Source organism: Echinops telfairi, unplaced genomic scaffold, assembly GCF_000313985.2.
Source record: "Echinops telfairi isolate 266 unplaced genomic scaffold, ASM31398v2 ScPeMD7_3;HRSCAF=10, whole genome shotgun sequence".
NCBI lineage: Eukaryota > Metazoa > Chordata > Mammalia > Afrosoricida > Tenrecidae > Echinops > Echinops telfairi.
The window spans coordinates 21,408,404-21,433,851 of NW_022103899.1; the positions used below are offsets into that span (position 1 = coordinate 21,408,404).

General features: G+C 39.8%; 1 protein-coding gene across 1 annotated transcript in view; it reads right to left on the reverse strand.

The window, feature by feature from the left end:
* The window catches only part of DNAH7 (dynein axonemal heavy chain 7), a 255,888-nt gene that overhangs the window by 122,872 nt on the left and 107,568 nt on the right, over positions 1-25,448 (reverse strand). The window contains exons 31-40 of the mRNA XM_004701731.2: positions 25,179-25,328; positions 23,059-23,241; positions 22,548-22,724; positions 19,827-19,958; positions 17,894-18,118; positions 12,959-13,156; positions 6,779-6,934; positions 5,864-6,032; positions 2,747-2,873; positions 777-996 (exon numbers count right to left, since the gene is read on the reverse strand). Coding sequence (XP_004701788.1) covers positions 777-996; positions 2,747-2,873; positions 5,864-6,032; positions 6,779-6,934; positions 12,959-13,156; positions 17,894-18,118; positions 19,827-19,958; positions 22,548-22,724; positions 23,059-23,241; positions 25,179-25,328 — 1,737 coding nt within the window. The remainder of the gene's footprint in view (positions 1-776; positions 997-2,746; positions 2,874-5,863; positions 6,033-6,778; positions 6,935-12,958; positions 13,157-17,893; positions 18,119-19,826; positions 19,959-22,547; positions 22,725-23,058; positions 23,242-25,178; positions 25,329-25,448) is intronic.

The window sequence follows — 25,448 nt, forward strand, 5'->3', positions numbered from 1 at the left end:
AAAGGCGAGGCTCACCACCCATTTATCCCTCCGCCTTTCAATTAGCCCCACATGTGATTATCGGCCAGGTTGGCACAATTAACTAACTCAGCCTCATTTTCCAGGTTTCTTAACCATATTATTAAAATTATAATGTTTACATTTTAAAGAAATAGAGGAGGAGCATTTTCTCCCCACTTGGCCAGATTGTCTCCCTCATGTGTAAAGACTCAACTATTAATCAGATGAATATTTTTTCTTTTTCTCTTCCTCTTCCTACTTCCCTCTTCTCTCACTCCCTCCTGCCCATCGATTTTTACAAGAATGTGTTCATCACGTATCTCTTCCAAAGAGCACCCAACACATGTTTCATTTCTATGTTCTCAAACTGAGCAGTAGAACAGGCTTGCTTTTTGTTCTTTTAAAATCTGCGACTAGGTAATGAAAGTAAATAAAGTCACTTCTTGCAAAAGTAATTGCTTACAAAGTATTTTGCCTTAAAATTATGTACAAACTACCAAAGATTAAATTTCTTAAAGATTGAACCAAAGTGACTTTTACTTTAAAATATTCTAAATCAACAGATATTCCAAAATATGGAGAACGCATTTTGAACACCATAAAATATGAGTGTTAAATATTTTAGAAAACATCTGATCATTGGCATTCATAATGTCAAATCGCTGAATGCATTTGAACAATCTAAACTGCTAAATATTTCTCTTTTCCACCAGGTTTTGCCATGACAATATATTTTCTTCTCGTGTAACAATGTTGTCAACAGCATGCAGTTTTACCTCGTGAACCCAGAGGCGTTTAATCACTTCTTTGGTTTCTGCTGTTTCTGGTCTTGACAAACAGACACCCTGGATCACCCGAGAGAAATCACGGAGGTTGAACAAGTAGTGGGACTTGGCCGGAGTAGGCAGCAGATTCTTCATTGCTTCTTTATACAGACTCATTGTAGCATTAACAATCTGTGCGGTCAAATCTAGAAATTCTTCTGGGAATTTATAACTTAAAAAAAAAACATTTAAAGGAAGAGAAAGGAAAGCGTTAGCAAACAATGATAACATACATTTAGCATTGATTTATAAAAATCATCATATTTCTTATTATCATAAAAGCCAAGGGGTGTTTACTCTTTTAAAAGAATCTTTCCATTCACTAATTTATGTTCCAAGGAGCCCATGAAATAGGAAGGACTTGCAACTACTTTAATAAGTAAATAGAAGAACCAGTCAAGGGTCCGGCATATGGGTTACTCCAGATGCAGTGTGTACGAGAGACAAAGTCTTGTCAATGTCGCTCAGTCCCAGGCTTCCCTAGAAGCATATACAGTCCTCCTTAAATGCTGGTGAGGTGGGTTATGTTCAGAGAAGCACGTAAGGAAATATACCCCCCCCCAAAAAAATTAAAGAAAAACAGAAAGGGAGGGGAGACATCGGACAGGGTAAGACATGTCAAAATAATCATTTATAAATTATCAAGGGTTCATGGGGGGTGGGGGTGGGAGGCGAATGAGGAGCTGATACCAAAGATTCAAGTAGAAAGAAAATGTTTTGAGAATGATGATGGCAACATATGTACAGATGTGCTTGACACAATGGATGGATGGATGGATTGTGATAAGAGCTGTATGAGCCCCCAATAAAATGAATTTTAAAAGAAAAACAGAAAGGTGAAAAGAGCAGCCAGCCAAGATAAAAGGGCAAGGGTCATTGATAGGTTAGAAGAAGAGGAGCAAAGAATATTTGGAAAGAGGGAGGGTCGTTTAATCTCTGGTATGACAAAGAGGCAGCTGTCTGCCTCCCCCAGGACGGTAGACGTCAGAGGATGGAAATTTCCTGAGAATGAGCGTCAGGAAGCGGAGTGGCACTGCCCGGGTCTCTGCTTGGCAACCTGACCCTCCTGCACTTGGCTGAGTCTCACTGTGTAGCCCGAGCCAGGGAACAGGGTGCCCACCCCCCCCCCCCCGCGCCCGAGGCAGAGGCTCCAAGGGGCAGTGGTAGGATTTTTGCCTTCCACGTGGGAGACCTTGACTTGATTCTCAGTCAGTACGTCTCATGCGAAGCCACCACCATTTTGTCAGTGGTAGTTCGCACAGCGGCACTTTGAGACTAAGATGGACTAGGAAGAAAGTCCCAGTGATCTAATTCTAAGGATCAGCTAATAAAAATCCTGTGAATCACAATGGACCAATCCCCAATTGATGGTGTGGGAGTGTAGGAAGACAATCCTTTGTTCCACTGTGCATAGGGTCACCGTGAGTCAAAGGTCAACTGGGTAGCAGCTACCAACAAAAACCACAGAGTCCCCAAGGCTTAGACTTCTTGAACTGGGGACGGAAGACCTCTGCAGGTCCCAATTCTCCTGGACAGTATCAAAGTCACAGGATGAACAAAGCATATATCATTCAGAGAGGATTGATTGTTCTCAGTGGTAAAATCCCAACATACTATTAGTTAAGACCCACTGAACAGTATTATCCATTAGAATTCAAATTTCTTTATAGGCTTTTAGGTCAAAATCCACAACGTCAGCTGAAAAAGAAAAAGGGACTCTGATCCCCGTGTGTTATATTCCCATGGCTGGATGTGGGAGGAGGCAAAGAAACCAGATGATATTTGTTACCTTTCCCATGTCTGGGAATGTTTTCGTGGAGAAAGTGTGAGAAACGTGAGCATTGCTATTCCGTAACGGATATACTGCCAGAAGATTTTACACTGCCCAACGGATAAAAAAAAGACCACCTTAAATTACTTACCAGATTTTAAAATGCCAGTGTAATATTCTAGAGAAGATTGTATACATGGATTTATCACTGAAATCATTGATTGTTATAATGTTGAAATGTCTCATGTATCGAGGAGTTACTGGATTTCGGCCACCACCTAAATATTAAAAAGAAGAACTCTTAGGGAGGGGAAGGCCTGCCTCTCAGAGTGCACCGAAGGGTGGATTACTCCAGACGCAGTTAGGTGAACATGTGACACCTGTCTCTTGATTCCCCTTTGGTCTATTGTATGTTTATTTCAGTTTTTTTAATTTTCTGCTTTCTTTTCAATTAGGATTTTTCTGTTTCATCTTATCATTCTTATTGGGCTTGTTGTTTTTCTTGGTTTTGGTTTTGCAAGTTTTTCTGTATGTTTATCTATAGGGGTAATAACTGGATTATTAATCTCCTAGAAGCATGCCAGGAGATATGGGAGGGCAATGGGGGGCTAACAACGAGAACAAGAAAGAGGAAAATGTCCTAAAATTGATTGTGGTGATGATTGCACAGCTCTTTTTAATACAATTGAATGAATGAATTGTGTTAAATATGAATTATATGTCAATAAAACTATTAAAAAAAAGAAGAACTCTTAGCAATACTATTAGTCCATACCAGAGATTTTTCTAATTTAAAACAACTTGAAAGATGATTAAATTGATAGCACAGAAAAGTCAAGGGAAATAAATTGTTAAACTATTATCCTAAATCTGTTTTCCCATTAAACTTAAGGGGTTGTATTTCTAATTAAATCACCTGAGCAAGTTAAATTAAGTCTAACTTATTTATATATTATCTCAAGACAGGTCTTGTTACCAAAGAAGATCAGAGTAGGCAGAAAGGCACAATCCATAGGTCACCAAGACCTCCAGGGCTCATACCTTTCACCTTCCACAGCAGCAACCTATAAGATTCAAGATTACCTTTCATGCAACATTAAGATAACCCAGGTGAACTCAACTGACCGTATTTTAGGGTCACTTCCCATATGACTGAATATCAGCATGCCCCAGGCAAACGGCCAACTCCTTTCCCCAAACCATGAAAAGGATTTCTCTAAGAATCATCTACCTGCCTTATGAGCCATTGCACTGGCTTCACTTTTTAAAAAAATTGGGGTTATTATGACACTTTCATGAAAGGATTACATTTTCAAACTGATTCAGGATTTAGCAATCATTTTATAAATTTAGCATTACCATTGTTACAGTAAAACACATTACATTTACTTTTTCAAGAAATCAAGTCAGGAAATCTCGGGTAAAGGAATTATTTTTAAAGTGAATGATAGCTCGATGATCTATTTTACATAAATTGTATAGTTTATTATTTATTTAAGGCCAGGTAAATCTGTATCTCCTGCCTATTACTGAACTGTAAATTATCCCGTGCTGTTTCTGAAAGGTGCACAACGGGAAAGCATAAACCTTGCAGCCACCAGTCTTCAGAGTAAAAGAGTTATGTGTGTATGGATTTATAAGTTTCTAGAAAACAACATCCCTCACTGGGCAAGCCTGCTGCACAAGATCTCTGTAAATTGATGAAAAGCCAAAACGTCACTTTGCAGACTAAGGTGCCCTTGACCTAAACCACGGAACTTTCAATCCCTCATGTGCATGTCAAAGTTGGGCAAGGAATAAGGAAGATGCTAAATGTGTCGATGCCTTTGAATTGTGGTGATGGCCAAGTATATGGAAAGTACTACGGACAGGCGGGAGGACAAACAGAGCTGTCTTGGAAGAGGTACCATCAGAATGCTCCTTAGCAGCAAGGATGTTATCAAGAGAGACCAGTTCCTGGAAAATAGAAGGGGAGAGAAAAAGAGGAAGACTCTCGACACGATGAACTGATACCGGAGCTGAAGCACCACCATTGTGAAGACGGTGCAGGAAGGGCAGCACCGTTTCTTCCTGTGGCCCCTGGGGTTGCTGGGAGTTGCTGACTCAGGAATCTGGAGTTAGCACCTAACAGCAACAATAAATGCTGATTTAGTTGAGTCAGTGGAAGGTGTGTCCCGGGAAAGGTGAGCAATCATCTGCCTCCCGAATTTGCCTTCAACTCTTCCTCCCAGAGAACATTCAGAAACTGGTATTTTTAGGAAACGGGATCAAAGAGTAACTCACAAATTCAGGCTCCTCCCTGCAGTAGTGAAGATGACAGGGGTAAGTGGTGCAAGTGCAAAAACCCAGCTTTGTGGGGGGTGGGGGGGTGGCAAAGAAGGGCAAAATAAAACTGAAATCTGAGACTCAGAAGCCACAGAGTCTCTGGTTGAACAAAAAGGAAAGGTGTTGTTCAAAGGGCCCCAGGTGCTCCCTGATGAAGGCTTTTTAAAATGGAATTTAAACCGGGATCAGGCGAGAACAGCTCAAAATATTTAGTTAGTCAAAACAAATCATCTTAGAAACTCCAACATATAAAAAAATCCCTGCAGAGATTTCTTCAACTGTGTAATTTCTCTTGGAAAAGGGAAAGGGCCTTTAAGGGTTCCTGGGGGCATGATAAGTTACGAGCTAGGCTGCTAACCTTGGGAAAGGATGAGGTTTTCTACTCCCACCAAGGTCATTGCCGCAGAAATCCACAGGGAGCAGTCGGACTCTGTCCTAGGGTCGCTATGTGTTGGAATCGACTCGATGGCAGTGAGTTATTTCTACCATTTCGTATTGAAATTCCTCTGAACAGCCTGTCTAAATATGGACACACATTAAAAGGGGAATTGACAGGGGTTGAAAATGATGATTTCTGAAGCTGGGACACTTCATACAGTGGAAGTATTAAGGAATGAAACAGAGGAAAATAAGTGGCCCTATGGCCTTGGGGCTCTCAGTGTGCAGAAAACGGGAAATAGAGTTGCAGGAAATGTAGGAGAAAGGATTTGGTAGCTTGTAGAAGAATGGTCCCCACCAAGGCCACCCACTTTGCAAGATTGACCGCTTCTCAGGCCAACTGTGGTCACTCCGGAAGGTCAAAATATCTGCACACAGAAAACATATCCACAAAACATTTTAACTTAAAGTGTGTTTGACTGGGTTTGCCTTTGTTTCTAGGTATCTCTTTAGGTATCACTAGAGTAACTGTCACTCACAGAAAATTCAAACGCAGAGACTGTACCTGGAGGCCCCATAGCACACATGATTTGAATGTCCACTAGTTTGATCACAGAGCAGTCCTTTAGATCATACCAATTCCAGTGATCTAACCACTGTCTAAGTAACTCAATGGGTGGTTGGGCCCCATACACCTCTCGAGCTGGCATATTGACATCGTCTACAAAGACAACCTGAGAATGCAAAGAGGAGAAGTATTTTAAAAAGTTTACATCTTAAACTAGTGGCCTGTTTTAAGCATGTAATAAAAAAAGTTGAGGCAAAGAATTCTATTGTTTTCTTGAAGAGTCTGTCGGTGTTAAGTGGCTATTTCCTTTCCAATCAGGAATAAACCTTACTTAACATCATTTCCTAAGGCATCAACTTCATTGAGGACTAGGGAGCCGTTATCATTCCTTACCTGTATAGGTTTAGTTTAGGACTCATTCATCCTTTTATAGAATTTGTTTCTTAATGCAGTTGGCCTTTCGTTTTCTTTGTACAACTCTCATACATTAAAATGAACCTGAAAGATGTGATTTTTAAACAGTTCCTCCCTTTGCATGGTGAGGGTGAGGTGTGTCAACTGGAAGGTGGGTTGTTTGCAGACATGGAAGAGTAAGCAACAAGGATTCAGGGAGAGTGAAAATGTACTTGTTATTGAGAGAATTAGAAAGGTAGGTAAGTTCACCAGTAAACACTCCACCTCCAATTCCAATAAAAACCACGTGCTTATAATGTTTCATTATCTAGGAAAAGCACACATGTAATCACAAATGTTAGAGGCTGAATCAAAATTTGTGATTAAGAATCCAAAATGGATCAAACAGGGTAAAATCATGTAGAATCTAGCATCCTGCATGGATTCCCTTGTCTTTAATGTAGCAGCATTCATGAACAGGCCCAGAGTTACATTTTGTGCACAAAAGGCAGACATTACCATTCTCTTGCCCAGAGGAGGACCAAAAACTCCCTTTCTCCTTTTGTCCAACTTGGACATGATGATATTCTGAGTTTGAGCTGCCGTCGTTTGTGCTGAGAAGTTAATTAGCAGAGGCTTGTAGATTTCTTTATTGAGTTGATTTAGAAGAAAATTCTACATAACAGGAAACAACAGAAATATGCCATAGTTAGAATTAGGTTTTGACGACATAAACACTAAACATCACTGTTGACAGACTCAGACTTCCCCTTAGAGCGTTATAACGATCTAAAAAAGACAGCATCGAGAGGAGTAGCAGGTACCATATCTGTGAAATGCTACCGGCTACCCAGCCTCCACGCAGGTGGCTTCTCTGAGGGTCCCAAGAGCCATACGGACCACTCATCCCTTCTTAGTGTGAAGACATGGAGCGTCAGAGATTGAAACATCTGCATCAGGTTCCGAGAGGGGCAGGAATCCAGACTGCCATCTCTCGCTCTCTTGATCAATGTTCTTCTTAGTATGCCTCCCCACAACGGATAGATCAAACCACGTGACTGGAGGAAGATTAAGTAATATCGTCACGTTTCCAAAATGGAAGGCACAGAAAAGCAGAAGCAATTACAATCGGTCTTCCTCTGCTTCTTTTTCAAAGATGCTGTGGAGGAAGGATGAGGGCTATCAAATGTCTTGAGCTCTTCCAGAGAGGCGTGTCTCTCTCACCCTGCCTTGGTCTCTCCCTCTCAAAGCCCTCCTCCCCTTAGGGAGGGACAACTGGTTAGAAAATCTAAATCCCATTTTCTAGATAAGTGCTACTATCACATCCTGGGCATCTCCGGTGGCATAACGTGGTATGCATGGGGCTGCTAACCACAAGGGAAGCAGTTCAAAACCACCAGACTCTCAATTGGGTGGGTGGGGGGGGGGGGGGATGAGATTTTCTATTCCCATAAAGATTTACAGTCTCAGAAACTCACAAGGGCAATTCTACTCTATCTTATAGGGTCACTATGAATCAGAATCAACAAAAGAGCAGTGAGTTAGGGTTTATCACATTTCTTTCAATCATTCCATATTCATGTGAAAGTTGGACATTGAATATGGAAGACCCAAGTAAAATCAGTGCATTTGAATTATGGTGCTGACAAAGAATATTGTAAGTACCATGGACTGCCAAAAGAACAAACAAATCTGTCCTGGAAGAAGTACAGAATGCTTCAATGGCAGCATGGTAAGACGTTGTCACATACACTTTGGACATGTTATTAGGAAAGACCAGTCCCTGGAGGAAGACATCATGCTTGGTTAAAGGAGAGGGACAGCATAAAAGAGGAAGTCCCTCAACAAGATGAATTGAAACAGTGGCTGCAAGAACAAGCTCACACATAGAAGCCACTGTGTGGAGGACGCAGGACCAGGCGGCGTTTCCCTCTATTGTAAATAGGATGGTGATGGGTCATACGTGAGCCAACAGTACCTAACACAGAAGCCACACCACTTGGGTAAAAGAAGGCAAAGGGTGAACTAGCTTTTGCATGGTCCAAACTTTACGTTCACAAAGTGCTTCCAGAATTCAACTTTACTGTGTGTAAGATATTAGATTATTAAACAAATATATCAGAGGGTTAATATCTGATATAATTTCTGTTTTCATAATGTGATTGCACGCAGATCAACATTTTCATAATGAACCACATATTTTGTAACTACAGTTTAAATTATTAACTAATGTATCAAGGAAACACCTAAATTTTTTGGAAAGGGAATTTTATGTCCCTATTACTAAGTGTGGGAGAAATACGAGGCTTTCTACTCCTTAAAGAGTTACGCTTTCAGAAACCCACAGGGCAGCTCTACCCTGTGCTCTAGGGTTGCTATGAGTTAGAATCGACTCGATGACAGTGAATTTGATGATTACTATTAACTACATTCAGTGGACATTTCAGCAGTCATTGTTACTACGTGCCTCTAAATCAATCTTGACTCATGGTGACCCCATGTGAGAGCGAAACTACTCCATTGGATAGTCTCGGCTCAACCCTAAAGGGTCATGAGTCAGAATCAGCTCAATGGCAGTGAGAAGCTTTGTGGGTTAAGCATCAGGCTGCTCACCAGAAGGTCAGCCATTCGAACCCACTAGCCACGTCTCGGGAGAAAGCTGAGGCAGGCTGTCTGATTCCATGGAGATGTTTTACAGTTTGGGAAGCTCCCAGGAACACTTCTACTCTGTCCTATAAGGTCTGTATGAGTTGGGATTGATGATGACAGTGGATTTTATTTTGTTTGACTCCTTACAGGAGGAGATGCCACACCTTTCTCCCATAGAGCCACTGGGTGGGCTTGAACTATTAACTTTCCAGTTAAGCATGTGGGAATATCAGAAAGAATGTAAAAACCTGGATGAAAGACTAATTTTCACTCCATTTGCCAGTCAGCAGGAGCTATTTCCTTCTTTGAGAATCCTTTCTCTTGCAAGGAATGAATACATTCTAAAAATCCTTGAAGAACTTGTTTAAACTCAATTTGACAGCTAAAGTAGAAAACTGCAGGTAGAGACAACAATTTAAAAATGTAATAATCTTTCCTCTCATCATTTTCCAATTAAAATGCCTCCTTTCCTAATTCACCATTTAAGCATACGTGGTAGAATAGTACCTAAAAAGAAAAGTAGTTGAAAAGGCTATTTTGCATTTTTAATAAAAGAACTCTTTGTTCTAAGTATAATAAAAGGGCCTATGATATATCTATATAGAGCAAATTCAACCAAATGTTTACATTAATAGCTTAAGACTTTCTAAAAAGTGCATTCACTTTGCTTGCCTATATGGTATATAATAATAATATAGTTACATAATACAGTTAAATAACTTTATTACAATGTATTTTTTTCTTCTAGTTTATAACAGCAGTCACATGGAGGTGAATTAAGAACCACTGAGTGTTTGATATGACTGGGGAGATGCTAGAAGGATGAACGGATGAGCAGAGTCAATGACAGAAGCATGAAAACAGAGACCTTCTTAAGAAAGCAGAAGGCCAGGGAAGGCTTCACAGTGTGCACAAGCACCACAGGGAAGCAGGATTCAATCTATCTAGAATACATGTGACATTAAACAGGCCTCTTAAAAGAGTTCATGCAAAGTATTAAAAAGAATTTATCCACACTACATTGAAATCTTGTGCCTCCCAGTCTATCTGGTCAGAAATGGTGAGGGGCACGGGGCAGGAGCTGTCTGCTACTTGTCCTGGCTAAGTAGGGAGCGAAAGAAGGTCAGTCTACAGCTACGGTTCACAGGAAATACCGATCATTTTAAAAATCTGAATTTAGAAGAACAAATACAGACGTGAAAAAATGTTCAGTGTTTTAAAGTATACTAATAGAATCTCCAATAACATGAGTAAAATTGTAAATAATTTGCAGAGCCTTCTTAATCAATTGAAAGCACGAGCAGCAGATTAAAATTTTGTAAAGGGCATAAAAAAGCATACGGAAAATGTGACTGCAGAACCCTGACTAAGGATACTCATTATGACTGTGTACCAACCCGAAGTCAATTATGTGTTAAAAGAAAAAGAGGAGTCGAAGTCAGAAAAGCACAATGGGTAAAGACGAGTGTAGAGTGAGGCATGAACCTCTGCCTTGTGGCCCCAGGGAAGGCAGAGGAAGTCATATACGGCCACCCCCAGGCTGTTTGGTGCACCGGTAGTTTATTCTAAGAAAGAAGCCAAGACAAAAATGAAGTTTTAGTTATAAACATGTGGATTTCATTCTTATTTTCAAAGAATATTACAAAAATTAAAAACTTGAATGAATTATTGTATGATGACAGAAGTTTCTAAGGTCATTGAAAATCATGTCGAAGAGTAATGAAATAGAAAATATTTCTAAGGATTTTTCAAAATTACAAAATAAAATGTCAAGTATGCTGGAGCTTGTAAACTAACAATGTATTTTGCCTGAGCTTAACTGGATGGGGGACAAATGACAAACCTGTTTCCTAGCTGCTGTCTTTAACCATAGCAAGTCTCCATTCCCTGACTCTTGATGAGACTTCCATTCCTAAGCATCCTGTCTACTTCCAATTGTTTGTTTAAATTCAGGCCAAATCCACAGCCCAACTTAAAATCTCAGTCAAAACTTTTCTCCTGTTCTCTTGGATATTATCTGATACATGCAAACATTTCATATAAAGATATCATTTCAAGGCATTATGAAAGAAAATAATGCAATAAATGATAGGAAGACAATTATTTAACTATATATGTAAATATATTCCAGGATGACTAAACTACTAAATTAAAATATAAAATCAATAAAGAACTAGAAATAGGTACTGACATAAGCTAGAGGAATGTGAATTGTCTGGGAACCTGCAGTGAGAAGTGTTATTGTGAATTGCCAGCCCGTCAACTCAACTCACAGTGACCCCATATACAACACACCCACACACTACCCAGTCTGTGTGAGCCTCGTAATTGTTCTACTTGTAACCATTGATGCAGTCACTGTGTCAGTCTATCTGACTGACGGTCTGCCTCTTTTTCACCGACATTCGACATGTCCAAGCATGGTGCCCTTTTCCACGGACCAGTCTCTCCAAGGAACGTCTTGTCAGCTTCATTTCTAAGGAATCTTCTGGTTGTACTTCTTCCTAGATAGGTTTGTTAGTGCTTCTGGCAGTCCATAGTATATTCAATGTTCTTTGTCATCACCATAAGTCAAATGCTTCCAATCTTTCCCAGTCTTCTATATTCACTGTCCGACTTTTAGATACATGGAATACTATTGAAAATAGCACGGCTGGTGTCAGGTGAGCCTTAGTCTTCACGGTCACATTCTTGCTCTTCATCACTTTCAAGAGGTTTTGTGCGGCAGGTTCCCCCAGGATAGCATATCGTTTGCTCTCTTCTGCTTCCATGATCATTGATTGTGGATCCAAGCAAGATGAAATCCTTTACAACTTCTATCATTTCTCTCTTGAACATGATGTTACCTATTGGTCCAGTGGTGTGGATTTTATAGTGGAAGAGGGACCACCAGTGGTTCCTGCATTTGCCACCACCTTCTTCCTTTGATCTTGTTCTTTCTCCCCGCCCCCACCTGACCACGGGAAACTTGCACTTGTTTGCCTTGCCAAAGGCTGAGTGTGGTAGTTGGGTGCTTTAATGTTAACTAGACACTCGTGGCTAGGGGTCCAGTCAAACCTGCCAATCAAGTAGCCTTCTAGGGGATGTAGCCTTTCGAATGAGAGTGAGGGCTTCTCATACTGAGACTCTGTCTCTCTTTCTGCCGCTTCACCTTCCTCCTTGCTAGGAATTTGGGCAGACTCTGGGTCTCCCTCCAACCTCCCCCCCCCCCACTCACCTTTGTGGGCCACCTGACCTTGAGAGAAGTTAGCACCCTAGCATGCTTTCACTGACCTTGGATTCATGCACCCTCTAGCCTGTAATATTCCTGATTCCGGCTTTACTGTCTGTCTCACCAGTCTGCAGCTATGTGAGTCTGAAGAGGTCCTTGGCTTGTATCCGAATTATGGATTAGAATTGGACTGGGCTAGGATGCCTTCTTGTTATTTAATCAGTTCTTGATATAAAGTTCTTTCTTATACAAAGATGAGTACCACGGGGTTTGTTTCTCTCAACAACTCAGCCTAACACAGTGAAAGAAATACTTCAGGTTCCGCGAGCTTCTGTTTTCACACATCTGAAACTCGCATGAGGCACTCACTAGTCTCTGATCATTATGACCCCCAAAATCAAGGGAACATGGACTGTGTAATGCCACTGAGATTTGGGACTTTTATCTGTTACAGTCGTTAACATTACCTTAACTACCACACAGTGAATAGATGCGTGATTCCAGAAATTATAAATGACATTATTACTATATTACATATATCCCTTTAGATATTTAATAACTCAAAAATTAAATACCAAGTATAATGAACTAAATCACATTTTCAAGGGTATGATTAAAATACCTAGAATACAGGGATAACAATTCAGTGATATAAAATGACATTATCTCTTTAAATAATTTCCTAAAATAAATAGACAATTTCTAAAAAGTTCTACTTGGTACAACCATCCAATTACTTTTTATTTTTAAGGACATAAGTCCATTACATGAGGAAGTTTAAAAATAACACTCTCATGAATATTGTGCCTATTTGATTTGTAGATTTTAACAGTACTCACAATAATATAAACACTTTTCCCCGTTCCTGTTGGCCCTACAAATAATGTAGGCTTTTGGTGAGTGGTCAGCAACTCCATTAAGGCAGAGCACTGGATCGTGTCCAGAGTCGGGACAATGATTTCGTTGAACAGCATATCTTTCGGGATTGGAGGCGCATTTTCTAATTTCTTTTCCCATGGCTCCCATCTTCCTATTCCCTGTTAAGGAAAAGCAGTCATATACTGAATGTTATGAAATAGTTTTTCAAGTCTCCACTGCTATATAATTGTAGATGAGAATCAATGCCAACAAATCTTAAATACAATTGTTCTTCTCCTTGTATACATTTCACTGTGAATTTGCAAGTTAAATTTTTTGTGCAAACTAAGGCGAAATTCAGCTTGAAGACGCATTAAACTAAAAGGGCTGTGCTGTTTGTTGTTTGTTTGTTGTCACTGTTTATTCCGATGCAAAGGTGAATTATTTGGGCCAAATGTTAGGATTCTAGTGAAATTAAGAAAAGTATGCAAAAAAAACTAATCAATGGATTACATAAATAAGCAAAGAATTTTATTAAATAAATATTAGCTAATATAAACTTATTTTCTCCCTAGGACAGCTGCTGCACACAGGTTGACGTATATAATGGTGTTTGTTGAATCAGCTTATTATTTCAGTTAAGATTTCTTAATATAAGATTATGATGACGATGAACCACTATTATCCTGTACCATTATATTCAGTTAGCATCTAATAGCAAATGGAAATATTGTGTTTCTGTGGCCATTTTTATACTAACAAGTCCATGGTAACACTTTCTCTTTAGAAAAACCATGCCACCCACTCCATTTTTACAAAAAACCAAATACACGCTCCATAGTCACACTGTAGGTCTAGAAATGAACTCACCATCATGGCTCAATAGGTCTAGAAAGGGACTGATAACACGAGTGAGATCAAAAGGGCAGCCTTGAGCCAAGGCTAAAGTTCAGAAGGGTTAGGAATAAAGGAAGCAGGGAAGCGGAAAGCTGAGAGGAAATGGGATAAGTGGTCTTACATTGTGGGGGTTGCAATCAAGGACATGAAACAAAATGTGTATGCACTGCTGAATGGAAAGTTGATCTGCCCTGCAAACCTCCACCTGATATACAGTAAACAAGTTTTTTTGTTTTTTGTCTTTATTAAATAAAGAAAACCAAATTCCTGAACATTCAAAGCACATCAGGATTCAGACATCAGCATATGTTCCACCGCCCAGCCTATGAACCTGCTGGTCCCAAATATGGTCCTGCCCCCTTAAGGCATTATATTCCCTTGGCCTTAAGTCTTTTATGAAGAGGTTACAAAGGGACTGGATGAGAGTGTAAGCAGCCACATTTCTCCAGGCTCATGATAATCACAGTCTGGAAGACCGACTCCAGTGGGAGAAGGCTCTCATGGTTATGACATGAAAATGACTCTTAACACATACTCTCACGACTGAAAACATCCCTACAATATCCCTCCATAAAGGAGCTGTCATAAAAGATGCACCAGGCTGCTCACTATGCGCCTAAGGTTATCTGTAGTTAAGAGTAATCAGATTCTATTGCCGTCCCACCCCAAAGAGTAGCTAACCCCCTGTGACATCTCCTTATCATATGAATCATAGGTTGTTCCCCTGGGGAGGGCACAGGGGCATAGTAGGTCAAGCCACTGACTCATTCTATTACTCACTTATTCTATTACCCCTTCACTCTATCACATATTCACTCCATTATGTGTGTGCCTGTTGAAAGATTTGTAAGCTTCATGATGCTATACACCCACTGGAAAATATACTCGTTCTCTTGGTCCCAACATCGGGAGGAGCCCCTTTGCCTTGCTTGTCTAACTGTCTCATTTTCCGTAATTGCACCACCGGTCCTAAGGACTCATGCAGTTTGTGGGACCGGAATCCACAAGCACCGTGCTCTGTTCACTTTTCTATCCTTGAACAAAGGATATTTATTTATTTATAGGTGGCTAAATTCACAACTGTGTTAGACAGGGTTCTCTAGAGAGACAAAACCAGATTGCTAATAATATACATATATACATCACAAGAAATAAACAGTTAAATTATAAAACAGTACAAATGGCTCAGTATAATTCAAACGTGTTAGAGAGTTGTGAGACATTAGCAGTCCTTCAAGTCTTGAGGGCTGCCAGGGAGTCCTCTGTAGAGAGAATCAGTCTATCCCAGCACAGGCAGCAAAGAGCCAGGCAGGTCATCAACCATCAGCCAGGTCACCAACAGTCAGTCCCCAGCTCCAGGGATATACATTCCAATTCTATGGTGAGGCAGGTCTTAAAGGGACCTCAAATTACAGCGACACAGTCCATAGGTTAGATGTCCCACTGGTAGTGTAGCTTGCAAATTGAGGCACAGAACTAGCAAGGCAGCCGCACATTGGTCTGATGATCAAAGAGCAAGAGACAAGCCATTTATCTCTTCACCCTTCAGTTAATCCCACATGTGTTTATCGGCCAGGCTGGCACAATAAACTAACTATCTCAACAACTGTCTGAAAATTATATTGCAAAAAGAAGAAAAAAAAAACCAACCCTGAAACAGATGTAGAAGTACGGATTGAGAGTCTGAGACCCGTAGTGTGGAATCGTTGGGAGATGGATCCCGGCAGACCGCTGAGCGTGTCTAAGCCTAACCCTCCGCAAGCACACGTCTACAAAGAACCCGCTGTGGGTGCTTCACTGCGGGGTGAGGGGGACCAAACAACCATGGCAGCTCCGCTCACTTGTAAGCACTAGTAGCACTTGTAAAGCATTAGTAGTCATTTAAGGCAAAATAAAATTAGCAAAGATAATATTTTGGACCAAGTATGTTGATGAATCCCCTCTGAGGTGAGCAAGATTCATAACAATTTGCAAATTGATCTGGCCATACCTTTTCTAAAATTTACCTTAAGGAAATAATCAACAAAGAGATTCACCAAGCAGTCTTTCTCCCTGTCAATGCCACGCAGAGCAACCCTGCAGGGCAGCATAGAACTAACTGTCCCAGGAGGGTTCCGAGACTGCAACTCGGGATGGGCGAAGAAGCCCGTCTCCCTCCTACAGAGCAGTGGGGGGTTTGAAGTGTCCTGCGCAGTCCGAGGTGTAAACATCAGGGCTCCGGAAACAGGACTTACAAACAACCCCCTAACAATACAACAGCCTAAATGTGGAAGGGTCAAAAAATAGATCGTGGCTCATCCATGTAAAATATAGACAGACCTTGAAAAACTGTTGACTAAAGAAATATTAATGGAATATATGTTTATTCAATGAAAAAGAAAAGATGAAACTACCCATTTGGGATAAGGTATGATCCTAATTTTACTTAAATCTATATACATTTAAACAGTATATACAAAACTTTCTCCTCGGTACAATACCTTTGGGAGCTATTATACAAAAACAAACATGCAAACAAACACCAACCAGGCTTTGTTGTCCAATTTGTAAAATGCTGAATTAACATTAAACCAGCTGCTTTCCTGCAGGACTTGTTACTGTCTATAATATACGAATGTATATCATGAATCCACAAGGTGTCTTTGAACATTATGTGCCTGGTGCTGAACTAGATATGCTATAACAGAATTTTATTCATTAAGTGTAACTGCCCCGTGGAGTGTTATTATTACCATGACATTTGATCAGTTAAGGGGGGGGTGGCCCCAGGGAGATCAATTAACTTGTCTGCGTTTACACAACCAGGAAGCAACTTGACTAGCACTCTAACATACCCATGTCCATCTTCAGAGGTGGGATTCAGCCAGTTCGCACCAGTTCCGCAGAACTGATAGCTAATTTTTTTTTCGAGTTGTGCAAACGGGTTGTTAAAATGGCATTTGGAATCAATTTTCTCTCTAAGGTAGGAGGCAGGGCAGCTGCCCAATGTGAAAATCACAAATTTGCTTTTCTTATCCTTTATTAACATTCATCTGCACACCGTGTATTCTAAGCACCTGTAGTAATGTTGAGTCCACCCATAGGTATAAAAAATTAGATGGAATTTTGCTTGTAATATTTATTAATAAAGCTCATTATACTTTTGATGAAATAGATTTGTATTCCCCTGCATGAGTTACTTCAGTAAACACACATAGGACATAAGGAGAGTAAGTGCAAATGGCCAGAAGGTGACACGCTGTCATTCGTTTCAGCTTTGTTGAAGCCCCAAAGTCTGAAGAGATACTATCAGTGCATTATACAATTCCAGAAAGTGTTCAAAGAGTTAAAATTATTGTTCAAACAATTACTGTAAGTTCAGCAGAGGCAGAAAGGGGTGTTTTCAAAGATGAACATAATATGTTCAGAGAAGAGAAGTCGGCTGTTTCTAATACATCACCCACAATGACTAGTGTCTAATTGACTTTCCTCTAAAGGAATGGGATTCCACTTCTACAGTGCAAAGATGGCTGAGGATAAATCACACAACCAACGAGGCTCAGAGGAAAGCAAAGAATATTGAGACAAAGGATATAAAGAACACACAGCTAAAGAAAGTGAGGACAGCCATCCAAAAGCAATATGGAAATATCTTAAATAACAGTTTATTGTCTTTTTAAATCGGGCATGATTTAATATTTTTTCATTAGTTTTTTCAAATTCTTCCCTATGATGTAACATACTTTTGTATGTTGTATTGTTTCTTATTTAAGTATTAGCTTTATGAAATAATAAACTACCTTTTAGTATATAATTTTTGATACTTAAAACAGTCATGAAGGTAGCAAACCTGTTGTTGAATTATTTGGATCCCACTACTGTCTGTCTTCCCCACCAGTGCATTTTCTTCCATCTGGCACTGACTGTCATTGAAGGTAAGCAGAGAAAAAGGTGGTGGCCCAGGCCCATGACAAGCTGTGTGAGTCTCAGAAGGAAATCTACCAGGTTGGCAGTTACCATTCTGCCTTCAGCACGCTTACCTCACAGATAAATTGGTAATCATAGACCGTTCCTTTCTCAGGAAACGGGACGGTCAGTGCCTTGGAGGGCAGCTGTTCCGGACTGCTGAGTAATTTGTACCGATTTCGAGTGACATCTGTGATTGGACCTTCCATTAACTCTCGAAGTATTTTACTAAATTTCAACCGGTCATCGTCTTTACAAGAAGCACCAACAGACCAGATTAATGAAAACAAAAAAATGCCCTGCAATAGAGAGATTAAAAAAGATGAAATGCATTCAAATATTAACTTTAATTTATCCCGAGGGTTAATGCAGACCATAAAGGTTATTTTACCTGAAAGGAAATACATAAGCTAATAGACAGCAAACATTTGGTTATCCCTGAATTTTGTAAAACTAGGTAGGGTTCTTTTTCAAATTATAGAATACAGTAGCTAATAGCATTTTAAACTCAGAGAAGGGAATACCAGGCAAAACATAAATTTCAGCCACAGTGAAATTCTGTTACCTCAAAATGACTAATCTATTAAAACCGTCGATTATTTAAATTTACATCAGGAATATGATAAAACAGACATTGAGATAACATTTCATTAAGCTATGAAAGCGTACTTTCGTAAAACAAACCTGACCCACACTCCCTGTCATGGAGTTGATTCTGACTCAAAGCCACCGTATGCAAAGGAGCAGGGCTTCCAAGCAAAGATATGGTACCCATGGTCTAATGGAAGAGATTGCGATGCCGTGCTCTGAGAGCAAACAAATTTCTATTCTCTTATGAGGCTCTTTAAGTAGTTTCATCATTAAAACTGTATTCCCTCGGGCAAAAAACACTAGCTTAAAGAGGAGACCCATTACTAGATGAAAATCCATGCCTGCCATTCTAAAATCACATCTTTTTTAATGCCAAAGCTAGTATCATCTTTGTGCTCATAAAAGTCTTAGCCTCTACTTTAGCCCTGGTCACGTGGTCCTAGTTACTCAGATACTATTATCGAAACTATTTTCAACTAAATGAACATGAAATAATTTCATAAAATGAAAGCTACAAGAGTACACATTGACTAAGCTCTGTTACTATTTACATGGCTATTTTAAAAAATCTGTTTGGAAATTATGTTTTCTTGACTTTGTCAGAATAAAGATTTATTAATATTAACATCAGAATATTAACATAATTATATTAATTCTATACCAGTATATTATAATTATTGTATTAGTATATTGGTGGTGGTGTGTGTCATTGAGCCCATTCTGAAGCACAGAGACCCTTATGCTAGAATGCACTGCCAAAGACTGCTTCCTGTCCGTTGTCCTCTTTCTGAGAAAGGGTCTCTGGTGGTGCTTGTCTGGTAAGTGCTGGACTCCAAAATCACAAGGTCAGTAGTTCAAGCCCACAAGTGGAGCCTGGGAAATCACTAAGGATCAAAATTGACCTGGTGGCAATGGGAGAGAGCTCTAAGTGCACAGATTACCAGTGCTGTTCTCCCAGAGGCTCTCCCGGGCTCAACTCATCAGTTAGCAGTCGAGCAGTTCGTCACTGCCCCACCACGACTCCTTATTATATAACTAGCTATTTACATTATTGGTGTATATTAATGTACATTAATAATAGACAATTATATTTAATTTTTCAATATCTCATCAGAAAGGAAAGTAAAACATTATGATTTGGAGGTTGGAGGGGAGATGAATGTGACCAACAATGGTTCGCTTGATGCCACCACTCAATTCTCATCCTGCAATCAACTGCTAGATGAGGAGCCCCCCCCCCCCCCCACTGGAGCTGCGACATCAGCATAGCTGTCTCCTCCCTGTTGAGCTACAACCTGCTGCCTTGCCTCCAATTTCAGGTTCCTTAATTAGAAGACTGGGGGATGGGGGGCACGGCGGGGGGAATAGTACCAGGCTGCATGTCTTATTGCAAGACATAAGGGCAAGAGGCCTTACCTCAAGTAAAGAATAAATTTCCCGATCATTTCTATCTTTTACTTTGGAGTCATCAGCAAAGTCGTCCATAAAACAGTCTATTAGATTCATTAAGGATCGTACTAAGTTTGTGTTTGAAGTAGGAGATAATTCCTGGGAAACCAGAAAGAAAAGTCTATAATACAAACTACATTCGATTGGGCACTCGTTAAAGAAGCATCCGCGAATACTTACCTTCGAACAACCCCAGCATCCATGAAAAAGTCCTAGGGGAAGTCCAGTTTTCTGGGTGGGCACGCGGTGCTTCCCTCCCCTGGGGCACGGAGCAGTGGAGACGTGCACCACGCCCAGCACCCGGTTCCCGAAGCATGCTTTCCTGTTGGGTTTCCATTAGGAAGCTACTATCACCCATTTGGTTCATGTAGTCAAAGAAACACCCAGGTTCAGGGAGCCAAATTTTGTAAGCCAAAACACTAATAATAATAATAACAATAAAATATTTCAGAGAAAAAAGTTAAATTGCTCATTTGAAATGCTGAACAGCTAAAAACCCAACTTCTCCTCCATGTGTTTGAAATGAAATATGTCACCACTCATCATATGTCCGAGTCCCCTTCAGTTTCACTTTTCCTAATTTTTAGCCATTCAGCCCAATATTTAGACCTAAGGGGTAAGGAGCCTGGAGGATTTGGGGCTTTATTTTAATTAAAAAAAATTTTTTTTTCTGTTAAGTGCTCTATTTTTGGTCCCCACCCCCTTACCATCACTCCCCTCAACCTGTTCCCATTCTCATCCCCAGCATCCTCCTCCCCACCAAAGACCTGTCTGTCTATTGGAGAATAGACCACACGTCTTCTTCACTTTTCCTTTGAACAATGGTAATATTAAAGAATCTTTGGAAGAATGACTGAGTTTGCTAAGCATATTGTTCTCTAGTTTTGTCTATGCTTTGTGGTGTTTTAGAGAGTTATCGCTGTTTTTTACTGATGCATAAAATTCCACAGTATGGATGGACTTGTTTATCCATTCCTCTATAGTTTGGGACACTTCCATGTTTTTGCTATTGTGGAAACTGCTACAATAAATGGTCATGTGTTTGTTCATATTATACTCTTAATTTAATTTTTAATATTAAGATACTGTTGTTTTCTATATATTTTGGAGATTAGACTTTTATCTGTTGATTCTTTTGATATTCTTTTGTTTTGCATAAATGTTATATTTTTTAGTAGGTCCCAGTTCCTAATTTTGTCTTCTACGGTGAGAATATTTTCATTTTGTTCAATAGTGCGTTTATGCTTTGTATTAGAGTCCTTAAGCTTGTCCCTATTTTTTCATTGATGATTTTAGTAATTGTGTGATACATAACTAGTCTTTGATCCATCCTGAGTTTGGTTTTGCACACGCTGTGAGGTACGGGTCGTTTCATACTAGTTCAGGAGAAGATCCAGTGCTCTCCGCATGGTTTGTTGAAAAGGCTGCGTCTTGTCTATTTAATGTGTTTTAGTTCTCTATCAAAAACTAGGTGCCGATAGGTACTTGGTTGTATTTCTGGGTTCTCAATTCTAATATATTGGTCTTCATGTCTGTAATTGGACCAGTACCAGGCTGTTTTGATTACATCTGTATCATAGGTTTTAAGGTATAGGAGAAATGCCTCCTATTTTGTTTTATGTTTTAATAGTGTTTAATGTATTTTAGTTTCTTTCATTTTTTATGTTGGTAGTTTTTCCATTTCTTTGAAAAATTGTGGTGGGATTTTGATAAGGAATTGCATTGAATTTGTACTGTAATTTTGGTAAAAATGGCCTTTTCACAATATTTAGTCTGCCTATCCAGGAACATGGTAACTTGCTCCTTTTGTGTAAGTTCCTTTCAGTTTCCCAAAGGGGTATTTTGTCATTTTTTTGTTTAAGTCTTTGCTTTTGAACATATTTGTAAGGGCACATCCACAACACAGTTCGACTTTAACACACGTGGGATCACCATGAGTCAGAATACGCTCGGGGCAATCTCCCTCCCTCCTCCCTCCTCCCCACCCCCCACCCCAAGCTCCCTTTTACTCTTCTCCCCTCCTTCTCTCTTGTCCAAAATGCCAGTGCACTCCAGGATTCCATCTTTTGCTTTCTTTTTTTCTCTGGATTCTTTTAGGTAACCTGCATTAATATGGTTTTAAAGGCCAATTTCCAAATCTCTAATATAATGAAATGTGAAAAGTTTGTGGGAAAATGGGATTAATAAAGTAATGGAATTCATCTACAATTTTTTGAAACCACCAGGTATGCTGTTCTTATACGATCCTACTTGCCTTCTAGTTCTTTAGGTGCTAAAAGTGAGGTTGGATTTTTTAAATTACATTTTCTGATTTAGAAGTAAAATGTATTTATTTTGGGAACATTAGAGAAAAAAAGAAACCATAAAAATAGATGTTATATTCCAACAACTCACCGAGAAATAATTTTCTGGGGCATTTTAATCAAGGCCTGACAAGGAGGCCTGTGAGATCTTTTGTTTACAGCGATAAGATTAGCACCTATCATATTTTCTCAAATCCCTAAGTGTCACATTTAAATTAGTGTCTGGAGAATAATTAACTACATCAAAATCTTTCTACTTCAACCAGAAAAAAAGTTTTGATCAAACCAGTTAAGAATGTAAATGCCCTGTAGTTGACAATAAGCACTGATAGTAAAATGGATACATTTGGGGAATTTAACTTTTCAACGTTTTCACTTCCCTTACCTTTGTATGCTTTCTAATAAACTCAACAGAAAGCGGGATTATTCTGTCAAACAAGCCTATGATAAATTCCTTCTGGATAGTAGTGACGGAAGGAGGCAAAACGTTGACCCAAGAGAGCATCAGCGGTCTCCAGCCTAACATGTGAGGCTCCATGTAAATCATGCCACATCTGGACACCTGGGAGAAAGGAACGGTTTATCAACAGCGAAATGCTGATCGAGGAAATATGACCGGGGGCACCTGGTGCTTACCATCTTTGAAACACTCTTGGAAAATAAAGGAGCCTAATTTTAATAAAACACCGTGCTCTTAATTTTAGTGGACAATATACCCAATGGTATTTTTGACTCTTAAATTTGTCAAGGTATATGAGCAGATAGGAAGGCTCTCTGAGAATCGGTTGTACCGGAAGTTCTACTGATATTTCTCATTTGAAGTCAAAGGCACAATGTAAGTAAATGTAGAGTATTTCGCAAACATGTATAAGCAGATGTCCAAATTGGAAACTTACAGTGGCAGGAGAAGCCACTTCCAAATCCATTGGTTCGAAAATAAGATTCATCTGCGGTGACATCTGAATAATCTCCCCACTCATCAGGCACAACTTTTTGTTGTCATCCAGGACGGTGTTCATGTTCTCGATCCATACTGCGTCTACTGGCCCGTCAAAAACTAACCACTTTCTGTCCGGAGACTGGTGTGTGTATACAGTGAATAAAAAACAAACACAGAATAAGCGTCATGTAGGAAAACATTCAGTAATAAGGTAAAATTGTAAAATTTGCAAATGTAAAATTGCAACTCCTAAAAGTTAATTTCACCATGTCAATGTAACAGGATGGGATTTCAACAAGCTCATGTGAAAATGAAATGCAAAGATAACTGAATTTTCCCACAAACTTCGTGAAGCCCCTCATAAATTATAGATGTATATACTGCCCCGAAAGAAAGCTATGTATGCATGGTACATCTTGCCTTAAGGTTTAAATTTTTCAATAACTTTGGAAGTAAGTATATGTAACATAGGTTATGCTATTAAAAGCAAAAAATATATATAACTTGCTGAGGAAAACAGAATTTTCATTCAGCATAGCTGATTCTGTGGGATATCGTTCATACAACACACACATAACCCTCTCAGGATGAACTGCCTCATAGTAGTGTAGGACACGAAAATCAATGTAACATTACCAGGACCACAACCAATCTCATTGTACTCTCCCTGTCCTTTCCCTCCCGTCTGATCTGTACACCTCCATAGCCCAGGTGCTTGCTAGCATAGTCTTTGGCGTTTTTAAAGGTATTGGCAATGTTCTTCACAGAAATACTACCAGACTATCCACTAATGTGTTTTAAATAAATATCTAGCTTGTTTGTGGCTCTAGTTCCACTCTTCTTCCATACCTGTTCAACCTGCGTGCTTCTCCATGCACCCACTGTTATTGTCGGAATGTGTATATAAACCACTACTTGCCACACTTCCCCGTGACCTCTTGATAAATTATAAATCACTATTATTTTCATATCTTACAACAACCACTGTCTTCCCTTCCCCCATGATTTCTGTTGTTTGTCCCCCTGGAGGGGGGTGTTTGTGATTATGTGTCAATCATTGCAATTGGTTCCCCCTTTCTCCCCCCCTCTCCCCACCTTCCCCCTACCCTTCTGCTATTGCTACTCCCATTCCTGCTCCTGGATTCCATGTGTCGTGAACTGATCTCTTATCTGTACCTGTGCACACGCTCCGGGCTATCCTGCAGTGAAAGGCAGTACTGGGGTCATGATAGCAAGGGGTGGGGCGGTGGTGGTCATGGTGGTGAGGAAGCCTCAAGGAACCAGAGGAATATTGTGTTTCATCAGTGCTTTACTGCGCCCTGGTTGACTCATCCCTTCCCTGTGACCCCTCTGTGGGGGGATGTGCCATTGTCTACAGATGGGCTTTGGGTCTCTGCTGATACCAAGGGCTCAATAGAAAGTAAATGTCTAGAAAAGAATGATGGCAGCATATGCACACATATGCTTGATACAATTGATGTATGGATTATCATAAGAGTTGTAAGAGCCCGCAATAAAATGATCTTTTAATAAAAAAACTAAAAAAACCTCTTTGTGATTGGTATCTCTAATGGCTAGTGATGGTGCTATTTCTTCATACTCCTTTTGGCCACTTCGATTTTTTTTTAATGTGCTTGTTCATTAAAAAAAAAGCCATTGTTTGTCTTTATGTTATTGAGGAATTAATTCCTTATCGGCTATGTTATTGCTCAAACTTTTCCCCAGTCTGTAGGTTCTCTTTTGATTCTTTAAGTGAAATCTTTTGATGCACACATCAATGACTAAATTTTAGGAGGCTCAGTCATCTAGTATGTCCTCTGCTATGTGTGTATTTTCAGTTATATTTGAGAATATACTGAAGCCATGTAGCTGAGCCCTGAAGTTTCTCACTATGTTTATAGTTTTTGGGTTCACATTTAGGTCCCTTATCCATCTTGAATTTGTTTATTAAAAAGCAAAGATCTCTAACTATAAATATGATATAAATTATTCAAGTGTTTGAACAGAAAAAAAAGGCAGAAGTCAGTCCCCGGAGACAGACCCTTTCTCACAAGCACGCGGAGTGGCAGCGCTTACGGATGAGGAAGCGAACGCCCTAAAGCTGACAGCCAGGACGCCGTCAGACCATTCGTGGGACACTGGGTCGAACTGCCCGTACAGCTGGCCCAGAGTGACAGATTTAGGGTTTAAGACAGTAATCTGGACTTTGTTTTCTTCCATTAGCCCCTGAAATAAAAAATAAATAAAATCAAAGAACAATATAAACAAGTTCAGTTCTTCCTAATAACGCTTTCAAATCTGTCCATCTCCAAAGCTTAAGACACAAGCTGGCAAACTGGGGGGGGG